Source organism: Tiliqua scincoides, chromosome 13 (assembly GCF_035046505.1).
Source record: "Tiliqua scincoides isolate rTilSci1 chromosome 13, rTilSci1.hap2, whole genome shotgun sequence".
In the NCBI taxonomy this organism is placed as follows: Eukaryota; Metazoa; Chordata; class Lepidosauria; order Squamata; family Scincidae; genus Tiliqua; species Tiliqua scincoides.
Window position 1 is genome coordinate 12,640,090 of NC_089833.1, and position 10,542 is coordinate 12,650,631.

A 10,542-nucleotide genomic window follows, 5' to 3' on the forward strand; every position below is an offset into this window, starting at 1 on the left:
GTAGACTCATGGGAGGGAGGACAGTTGGCACAGATGACTCAGCATACCTTGGGGTCGAAGGAGTCACTGAAGGAGACTCACTGCAGAGGAAGGCACTCACCCACCCACCACTCTCTCTCATGAAGACCATCACAGCACATGGTCCAGTAGAGAAAGGAGGTGGCGGCTGATGGGGGGCTCCTTAGATTCTGCAGGGGGCACCATCGGGAAAAGCAAACAAAGTCTTTTCCAGACATGCCATGCCACTAGTTCTGAAGGGACCATTTTATTCACTTTGCAGGAGATGCAAGAGGAATTTCAGAAGGCCGTTCTGAAGGGGATGGGGACACGGAACCATTAGGTGAGCAGAACGAAGTGGTGGTGATGGTGGAGAAACAAAACTTCCTGGGAGAGAGCACGTCTGGCTCCTGTGCTCGACTGGGGTGCCAAGGCGTCCAGTGGAATGGCAAATGGTGCAGCCAGCCCACGTGAGGCCCAGGTCGGTCATCTCCATCCCCAGGCAAGAGTCCCTTTGCCCTCTGGGGAGGGGGAGCCCTGACTATTTATAAGAGCCTCCTCTTGCAGGTGAGCTGAAGTGGGGCAAGCAGACAGGACAATGATTCTTGCAGTTGCAGCCCCAATTTGGAGGGGTGGGAGGGAAGCAGGAAGTCCATGTTCATGGGGGGGGGTGTACAGTCGTGACAAAGCATCATTCTAGACATGACCTCAGAAGTAAGCCCCACTGTGTACATTGGAATTCATTTGCAGAGGCGTGAGTTCCATTGGAGACTGTGGTCTTTGCTTGACCACTGCTGCCTGGGATTCTGCAGGAGGGGAAGGAACCTGGCTGCCACCAACTGCGGCTTGGCTAGCGGGAGCGGCTGACCAGCGTTTATCGATGCAGCCACTCCCCCGTGCCTGCAGGCCTGCATTCTGGCACCTTTCCACACTGCAGCAGCCAAGGCTCTGGAATTCCCCCTTGAACCAGCTGACCCTCACGCCCATGCTGGCGTCCTGGGTGGGGAAGTGAAAGCAGATGCCAAGAACTGCTCTTCAAAACCCAGCAGTTTCCACAGCCCTCAGCAAAGGATTGTCTGCCTGCTGGCCACACCAGCTGCACCAAAACACCCCATGATCACCTGCATGGAGGAGCAGAGGGATCCTATCCCATGCCAGTGTCAAGACGAGTCACAGGGGTGGGGGGAGAGGACATAACAGAAGGAGCGACCTTAGGCAAGGCAGCCTCTCTAGGACCATAGGCAGAGGGAGCCCTTTCCCACCCCCACTGCAGGAGATCCTTTAACTGGAGACTGGACCTGCACCCTTCTGCCTGCAAAGCAGGAGCATGACTACCTTTAGCAGACCACAAGGAGGGAGGGCCTTGCTGAAAGGCACCCAGAGAGATCCTAGTGGAGTCGACATTTCAGCAGGGATAGTGTGGCTCCATAGCTCAAAGCATGAGCTCACAGTGTGGCTCACAAGTCAGCCACAGCTGTGCTGTTACATCACCTCTCCATTGTTAATCTTCTTCTGTTGTAGATTCTTTGCAGAAGGACTGGCAATCACGAAAGAGATCTGCCTACTAAATTGCATCAACAGCCTCGGATGGAAAGCAGCCGAAGAGCCCGGTTGAGGAAGCCGGAAGGAAGCTGACAGCAGCGATGGCGGGAGATGGCCTTGCAGTGGTAACCAGACACACAGAGACGTGCGTCTCAATAAAATGCTCTCTGCGCACCTCCTGTAACTGGCTTTACTAGCAAGGAGAGTAGCAATTAGTGGAACTTTGTGACTCGGTGTGGATTGGCTCTGGGGGGCAAGAAGCTGTCAGCTGCTTCTATGGTGCCGAGGAGGAGAGGATGGGAAGCCGGCAGGGCAGGGACCACCATCACTGCCTGATTTGTATGGTATGGTGGACCGTACCCCTCCCCCACAGGAAGCCATCAACTGCCTTTGTGGGGAGGGGGAAGAACTACATTTTAAACATAAGCTGCTGGGGGGCGGAGTCTTAGGAAAGCTGCTGTATCATTACCTGGATAAGTCTACCTTCTGAATAAGGCTGGGTAGATGACCTGTCAACAAGGATTAGCTCAACTGCCCAGTCACATATTGGTCAAATGCTTTTTAAAAAAATTATCATCAAACCACTGCAAAAAAAAAAGAGATACTTTAATCAACAGCAACTTTGATGCTTGTGTTAATTACAAAAAAATTAACTAACTGCAAAAGAAACCAATTTTTTAAAAGTTGAGGTGTTTCTAGGTCCAAACCCAACCCTTCCCAGAGCAGACAGCCAGATCACAGGAAGAAGGTTTCACCCAGAAGAGACCACAGCCCCCAGTGGTGACTGCTGGTGGTCTACTTCCTGTTCGGAGATACCTGCAGGTCAAGCAGGTGTCCTGAATACTGACAAGCAGACCAGCCACTGACCCCATGCAGAAATATACAGGCCAACTGCCACCTACCCTGTGGCCTTCTTACCTCCAGAGAATGCCTAGTTGTGTCTGGCAAATATAATATCTATATCGGTCCCCAGTGTGCCTAACTTCATTCCAAGGAATTCAGACTCACTGAGCCCAACATCTGAAGAAAAATACTCAAACCAAGACTCATTACTGGGAAAGACTTCTTTGCAGAACAAGGTTTTATAGATGCCTGTATAAATCCCATTTAAGACAATCATCTTCTTTGTAGGGCTTGCCTCAATTCTGTCCCTTATTTTAAGCGCTTTTTTCTTCTTGTGGGTGGTTCTGGTTGCAGTAGTCTTCAATTCCTGCAGAAAGGCAGAAAGTGGAGGGATCAGACACAGAGCTGCCTTGGGAGATTTGTGGGATCAGATGTTGGAAAAGCTGATTGGGGCTGGGACTGGAGCAAGACTTGCCCCTCCCTTAATTTGGGGCAGCTGCTATTTCAAGCTACACACAGAAGAGCAAAATGCGTGTTTAAAATTAACACAGTTTGTCCCTCGACTATGGAGCAAGCAAATATTCCTGCACTGCAGATTCCTTCTGGGATGGCAAACTTACTTTGGATGATGCTTCTGTAAGAAAGTGTAGCTGGAGAATTTGGTGCGTCAGACAGGAATGAATGTCCCTTATCACAACTTTTTCCTAAGGGGTGGGTGGGATTGGAGAGGGCACCAAAGAAAGCAGAGGAGACAGAGAGATATCAGTATTGAGCCAAAGCCTCTTTTCAAACCTCAGACTAATACCATCATCCCCAGCCTAGTAAGAGAGTTCTGCTGGTCTGTGCTACTATTTGCCAATATGCAAGCAAGCCAGCACTACATGGAGGACTGTTCAGACACAAAGGAACATCAAAATGTACTTGAGCATGCCACATTACCTATGTGAGGGTCAAGAGGCACTTTGCCCAGAAGAGGTATATTTAAATTATGGCACATCAGCTCTGCACCACCGGTTGTCGGAGGGAATATCTGTGATTCTTTCTGTTAAGAGAAGACACCAGCACACATCTTAGGGTGGCACAAAACACAGAGGACTAAAATTTCTCACCTAAAAGTTCTCAGTAATAAAAATTGTCTCACTTAAAAGTTGTCAGTAGGTTCTTGAAAATGACCACTTTAATCAAAACAACTTAGAACAAAACCATTTTTACCGTACATTAATTGATATATGTCAACAAGAGTTCTGTTCGTACAGCATTTCTGGTCAAAGAAATTCTTTATGAAGACCCAAAATACTTCTAATACTAAACACTGAAATAAATGTGAGCTTTCCAAGCCGGAGAAAACCCACGCAGACATCGGGAAAATGTACAAAGTCCACAAAGACAGTGGCCCTGACCAGGAATCAATTTTTTTTTCTTAACAACTTTAAAATGAAATGATTTTGAACGGAATAACTGTAAGTGTGGACTTTGGGTGAGTACAGAGAAAGCTTACCCTGTTCTGAATTCTGCCAGTAAGTTCCATGTGTGCAAGGATGGGGCCCTGCCTCTCTAAGGGTGCAATCCTAACCCACTTTCCAGCACTGACATAAGGGCAATGCAACTTCGAGGTAAGGGAACAAACATTGCCATACCTCGAGGAGGCCTCCGTGACTGCCTCCCAACTGCAGGATGCAGCACATGTCGCACTGGCACAGCTATGCCAGTGCTGGAAAGTGGGTTAGGATTGCACCCTAAGTGCCCAGCTGGTCTGAGACTGGGGCAAAGCTTGGAAGGTGATCCTGAGCCAAAAACATTCCCCTCAACAGGTGGAGGATGGATACAGTGGTGCTCTTTTCCCGCTTGTGCACCAGAACCGCAATCCACTAAAATTAAGTGGTGGCAGAGAGTTGAAACAGACAAAGGAAAATATTTCTTACCCAATGTGTCATTAATCTGTGGAACACCTTGCCACAGGATGTGGGGATGGCACCTGGCATAGATGCCTTTAAAAGCAGACTGGACAGATTTATGGAGAAAACGTCCATCACAGGTGACAAGCCATGATGGGTATACAGAACCTCCTGGTTATGAAAGTTGGTTATCTCTTCCCTCTGGAATCTGGCATGTAAGAGATAACCAACTTCCATAACCAGGAGGTTCTGTATACCCTTCATGGCTTGTCACCTGTGATGGACTTTTTCTCCATAAATCTGTCCAATCTGCTTTTAAAGGCAGGGATCTTGTGTGCTCCCTGAAGCACCTGATGGGCCTCTGTGAGACACAGGAAGCTGGACTAGATGTGGTTTTGGCCTGATCCGCTGGGGCTTTTTAATTTTCTTAAGAAGAACCACCCCCAATGCTTAAATATTCCTCCAAAAATATTACCTTGCATTTTGGGCATATAAAGCCACTCATATTTTCAACGACTCCAATGACTGGAAGCTTCACCTTACGGCAGAAGCTTATCTCTTTCCGAACATCCTGGAGGGCCACTTCCTAGTTTAAAGAACGCAACAGAACATCAAGGGTCGCGCACTGGCCACCTGCTTCCCCAGCCCACCATCAATGCAACTCATGTGCAAAACCAGAAAACAGCATTCTGTCCCACCGAGGGTTTCGGAAATCAGTAAGCAGCACTTTTGGCTAGCTACTGAAAGAGCGGCACTTCGTTACCTGAGGGGTGGTGATGATCACTGCTCCATCTATACTGCAGGCACTGAGATATTGCACTACGGACAGGTGCTCATCTGAAGTGCCTGGAGGCGTGTCTACAATGAGGTAGTCAATTTCACCCCAGTCCACATCACGAAGGAACTGCTTAATCATCCCTAAAATAAACAGAACACACAACTGAAGCCTGAAGGCAGATTCTCAGCCTCCTAAAAGTGTAGTAAATTGCTCACCCTTTCAAGATCCTGGTTAAAATAACTCTTACCCACTCCACTGGAAGTTTGTCTTAGAGCAGCTTTCACTGAACACAAGGTATTTCCCCCCCCCCCCCCCCAGCAAAAAGCCCTTCTGCAATCATAAAGATGATTCCCATTTTGGCAAGTATATTTGCATGGTTTCTTATGGAAGAAACACACGAGTTTTTGCAGGGTCTGGACACACCGAACAAAGCTGAAATTCCACAGAACAATGCAGCCCTCTAGAAAAGCATTACTGCTTTCCAATAGGGAGGGTGTCTCCTAACCAACAAATTAAAGCAACTGTTTTTTCAGTTTTTGCAATGGATTTCATGTCTACAGTTTTTTGTTCAACCAAAGCCACATTAGTTAGTTTATGGCTCAACAAAGCATAGCACAAACACTGCACCAAAATCCTCCAGTCTCTTGCACACGGCTACCCCACAAGAGAAGCAGCAGTTTGCAAGAGATTGCTTGGAGGCAATGAAGCCATAAAACTAATTAAAAAATGCTGCAGGTGGTGTGCATGGCAATTTCTTGGCCCCCCATCACACTGTGCAGCTGCTGTTGACACTTCCATGGGCTGCATTCTAAGAAGTATGCTTTTGTCGGCGTTAAACGTTACTAAGTACACACCATTTTTCTTGGGTCCTCTCCAAATGACTGCATCGTCAGGGCTGCTCAGCAAGAATCCCACCGACATGACGCCTAAATTTTCTTCAACGTACTAAAGAGAGAGAGAGAGAGAGAGAGAGAGAGAAACATAGCCTAGATTTTAGAAATTTCTATGAATTCTGTACAAGAGGCTACAGGTGCTTCACCACTTCTGCACAGATTTGCACTCTTTCCAAATCATCTGTTACACTAGCACCTCTTTTTCTGTACCACAAATGTTCTAGTTTTTAGAATGAACCAACTTCGTTAAAAAATGCGTGCAATGCACAAATTATTATTAGACCAAACCAATCACAGGAGCATGCATGTACTGGAATTAATCTGCATTATTTAAAAATGTACAAGCAAAGACTGATTCAGTATTCTAATTTCACAATGCAAGGCCCTTACAGAGTAAGTCTACTGTTTGCTCAGAAGTAAGACCCACTGTACTCAGTGGAACTTGCTCCCAGCTAAGCAGAAAGAACGTGAAGCCATATGATACAATTCAACCATCAATAGATAGAGTAGAATAGTTCCAAAAATGTCAACGATCGGGATTGTGTATGTCAACAACAGTTTTCCTTGCCTTGTTGACATTCCAGTCAGACACACACCCTTTTAAGGGAATGCTTCAGCCATCAGGTAGTATCAAGACTGGGGCTGTCACGATTGAGAGCTCCTGAATGGAAAGAAGGTTCTGCTGGCACAGGGGGTCTGTGTGTGAGCAGAATTGGTTCTTTCATTCACAGAGGGAGCTTCTGACATGGAAACACCAGTTTCCCAGTGTTTCCACTGCTGCCTCTATGAAGGAGAAAGACAATGCATGCATGAAGAGTTAGTTAAAAATTAAGTAACTCACCACTGGGGACCATCCGGAACCGCTCTGGTGAACCTGAAAATGTAAACATTTTGAAATGGTCACATTTGCATAAAAGACACAAATGCTTCAATTAAACGGGAACTACAATGCTCAGTGGTTATTTTTTATCTGAAAAGTACAATGCCAAATTAAAGAGAAGTTTTATAAGTCACGCAGGGATCAACACCCCTCTCCCCCCCCAACCTGCTGCATGTTCAATCATCTGAATTACAAAAACATTTTACAAAAGTAAAATGAACTAGAGAGTTATAGGTAGTTAAAGAACAAAGATGTACATTTTTGTGAGGAGGAGACAATGCTCTCTTATTCTCATAGAATCCATCTAATCAAAGAATTCAATAACCTCTCTCAGTTTCTGTAGACACATAGCCTCATTGGCACCTCTAATTTAACACACTCACAATTAGCCTGTGGACCTGGTGGTTACTTGCCACTTTTGAAAAGCGGAGTGGTACAGCTCAAAATCAAGGTAACAAAGATGGAAGGAACACCCACTCAGTTCAAACTTCTGCCTTTAGTCAAGGCAGAAGCAACCCCTCCCCACTGCAGAACCTGTAGTGATGATCAAGAGTTCGTGATAGTCTAGTGTCCTCAAGCTTTCACATCTGAAACTAACTCAGAAAAAACAAAACCAAATCCCCCTGCAAATTTGCACCAAATCCCCCTGCAAATCCTTGGAGCAAAATCAAATCATATCTACTTCAGTTCCACTGTATGAAATTATCCAACTTCCTCGTTCAGTATGACTGCTTGTTTACGGTTCTATTTTTCATCTATTGTTTGTTCTGAAAGGAGCTTTGAGAGATCAGATCACATCTTTTATCCCTTGTGCACCTATATAGTTATTCGCTAGGGAGTCTGAAAGAAAAGGAGGACACAAGTGCATCTCTGCCATTGCTGAACTCATACCTGCTCCCCCTCCAGGCCCATGATTCTGGGGATGGATGGTCCACAAATGTCAATGTCCAGCAGAGCAACCTGGCAGGGGTGAAAGAAGATAGTAGAGAAAGCGGAAGTTAGAACTGAGCAGAAGACTGCACGGGAAAAACAGTGAAGCTACTTCTGTGGGACACTGTGCAAGGCAAACCACATCTACTCAGTAAGACTCGCTGCTTCCTAATAACTGAGTATATGACTGCAGCCTCTCAGTTATGCGCTCTTCATCAGGGTATGCCTACACACTCATGCTCACTCCACTGGGGTCTGTGCAAAGAGTGTACAAATCAAAAATTGTGCTATATGGAGATATGTACATATCTATTCAAGGTTGTAGGGAGAACTCGTGCAAGGAAAGCGCCCTACAGGCGCTTCTTTTTAGAAATGAATTCTTTTTAGAAATGAAGAGTATTCCATTGATTATATTAAATCAAGTAGATGTAAATGAAAACTTGGAACACAAATATTGCAAAAATTAAAGTGGTATTAAGATAACTAAAAGGGTTATTCTTTAAAAGAGAGATTATATAATTTAATTTATAGATGGTATTTAATTCCAGAGAAAATAGTAAAAATGTACGAGGAAACTGAACACTTTCCACATGCACTGCCTCCAATGCATCCTCGGCATCACCTGGCAGGACAAAGTTCCAAACAACACAGTCCTGGAACGAGCTGGAATCCCTAGCATGTATGCACTGCTGAAACAGAGACGCCTGCGTTGGCTCAGTCATGTTGTGAGAATGGATGATGCCCGGATCCCAAAGGATCTCCTCTATGGAGAACTCGTACAAGGAAAGCGCCCTACAAGCAGACCACAGCTGCAATACAAGGACATCTGCAAGAGGGATCCGAAGGCCTTAGGAGTGGACCTCAACAGGTGGGAAACCCTGGCCTCTGAGCGGCCCGCTTGGAGGCAGGCTGTGCAGCATGGCCTTTCCCAGTTTGAAGAGACACTTGACCAACAGACTGAGGCTAAGAGGCAAAGAAGGAAGGCCCATAGCCAGGGAGACAGATCAGGGACAGACTGCACTTGCTCCCAGTGTGGAAGGGATTGTCACTCCTGAATTGGCCTTTTCAGTCACACTAGACGCTGTTCCAGAACCACCTTTCAGAGCGCGATACCAGAGTCTTTCGAGACTGAAGGTTGCCAACAACAGGGAGGAAAAGTGCCACCCACCTGCCTGGTTTCATCCTCTGCTAAGCCATGCGCCAAGTGAGCACTGAATGTGCTCTTGCCCACCCCGCCTTTCCCCGACAGCACCAGGATCTTGTGCCTCACAGTTTTCATTTTCTCCTTTATTTCTTCTATAGCTGCACAGAGAAGGAAAAAGAGAACCAGTCACAGATCTAACATGCAAAGAGGCAGAGAGGGATACAAGTCTCCACCCTATGCCCTCAGCTTCGAAGAAACTCAGCTCCACCTTGTGGAACCCCCAAATGATGCTCTCAGCCACAGCTTGTAGGCTCCTCCCCAGACCACACCCACACCTAAAGCCACACCCCCAAGCAGCAGGTAGTCAGGCAACCCAGCTGCCACAGTGATGCTCTCAGCCACAGCTTGCAGGCACTTCTCCAGGCCACGCCCACACCTGAAGCCACACCCCCTGAGCTACAGGCATTCAGGAAATCCAGCTTCCTCCAAGTGATGCTCAAATACAAAGCTTGCAGACTCTGCCCCAGGCCACGCCCACACCCGAAGCCACGCCCCTTGAGCTACAGGGAACCTAGCTCACACAAAGCCACGCCCACAGCCGAAGCCACGCCCCTGGGCCTCAGGTATCCAGGCAATCCAGCTCTCCTCCACCGTTCCCCCCTCCCACGCCCAAATTCTTACCTGGGTCGGGTCCGGCGAGCCTCCCCGCGGCGCACAAGCCCTGGTTGGGGCATCCCTGGCAGGCGGCCGCCTTGCCGGCCTGGTCGCTCCCGGTACCGGGGCACTCTGAGGGGACACACACACAAGGGGGTGTGAACCACCACCGCCGCACCGGAAATGGGCCCGGCACCGGAAGTGGGCCCGCTCCCGTCCCCCCTTCTGCTCCCCTCTTCCCTCACCCGGAGGCGGCAGCTCCACCAAGGCCAGTCCGTTCGCTTCCGCCATGACGGAACCAGCTGCCGGAAGAAGCACGCAGGCACGCCTCCGGAGGCGTCCATCAGCAAATGGAGTTCGGAGGGTCACTTCCGGTCCTCCAACGGCACGGCGGCGACGCGTCGCCTCAGAGTGAGAGGGGTGGGGCATGAGGAGATAAGCCCCGCCCACCGGCGGCCAAGCCCCGCCCACTCGCGGAACGCCGTCAGAGCGGGGATGAGGGCATCAGCCTCGCCCACCAAAGGGCCGCGCGGCCAGAGAGGGGAGGGGCATATAAGCCCCGCCCACCGGAGTGGAACGCCCCGCCCACCTTTCGGAAAGCCGCGCGGCCTGACTCTTGCGCATGCGCATTTTGAAGGCGCGTGTTAACTAGTGCGCGCGCGCGCCTGTGGCTGACACGTGTTTATCTTTCACACGTTCTCTTTGTGGTTCCAGCGTGTTTCAGCTTCCCATCTCTCCCAGAGGCGGGAAAAGGCCTCCCACCAGCCTTGGCCAGGCCCAGGAGCCACTCCCAGCAGCCTGAAGGGGGTGGCAGCAGCAGGCCCTCCCTGGCACCACCGAACTCACAGCAGCAGCTGGTCTTCAGGGGTAGTCTGCCCCTGTCCAAGGAGGCTTTGCTCCTCATGTGATGCCTTGCTCTTGCGTTCCCCTTCTTAGCGTGACTCCCATGAGCCTCTGCTTCTTCTTCACACAACCCTGGCCAAGCC

The 10,542-nt window shown here is 48.7% G+C and overlaps 2 protein-coding genes across 2 annotated transcripts in view; one reads left to right on the top strand and one right to left on the bottom strand.

The window, feature by feature from the left end:
* TVP23A (trans-golgi network vesicle protein 23 homolog A) overlaps positions 1-1,601 on the top strand; it is an 11,500-nt gene extending 9,899 nt beyond the window's left edge. The window contains exons 7-8 of the mRNA XM_066640862.1: positions 281-340; positions 1,519-1,601. Of these exons, the coding sequence (XP_066496959.1) occupies positions 281-340 (60 nt within the window). The 3' untranslated portion in view covers positions 1,519-1,601. The remainder of the gene's footprint in view (positions 1-280; positions 341-1,518) is intronic.
* Positions 1,602-2,172: 571 nt separating this feature from the next.
* NUBP1 (NUBP iron-sulfur cluster assembly factor 1, cytosolic) lies at positions 2,173-9,890 on the bottom strand. Its single transcript, XM_066640434.1, has 11 exons — positions 9,802-9,890; positions 9,584-9,688; positions 8,927-9,060; positions 7,720-7,788; positions 6,790-6,822; positions 5,910-6,000; positions 5,041-5,195; positions 4,753-4,863; positions 3,322-3,424; positions 3,003-3,086; positions 2,173-2,749 (listed from the first exon to the last, which is right to left on the bottom strand). Exons 1-11 carry the CDS (start codon positions 9,845-9,847, stop codon positions 2,697-2,699), a joined length of 984 nt encoding a protein of 327 aa, XP_066496531.1. The 5' UTR covers positions 9,848-9,890; the 3' UTR covers positions 2,173-2,696.
* Positions 9,891-10,542: the final 652 nt, after the last annotated feature.

Bases quoted from the DNA above. Each gene is read 5' to 3' on its own strand.
- NUBP1 (XM_066640434.1), bottom strand. From the start codon at position 9,847: ATGGCGGAAGCGAACGGACTGGCCTTGGTGGAGCTGCCGCCTCCGG. The intron at 3,087-3,321 runs GTAATGTGGCAT...CCCACCCCTTAG, and splicing joins GCCTCTTGACCCTCACATAG to GAAAAAGTTGTGATAAGGGA. The intron at 2,750-3,002 runs GTAAGTTTGCCA...GCCTTTCTGCAG, and splicing joins TTACAGAAGCATCATCCAAA to GAATTGAAGACTACTGCAAC.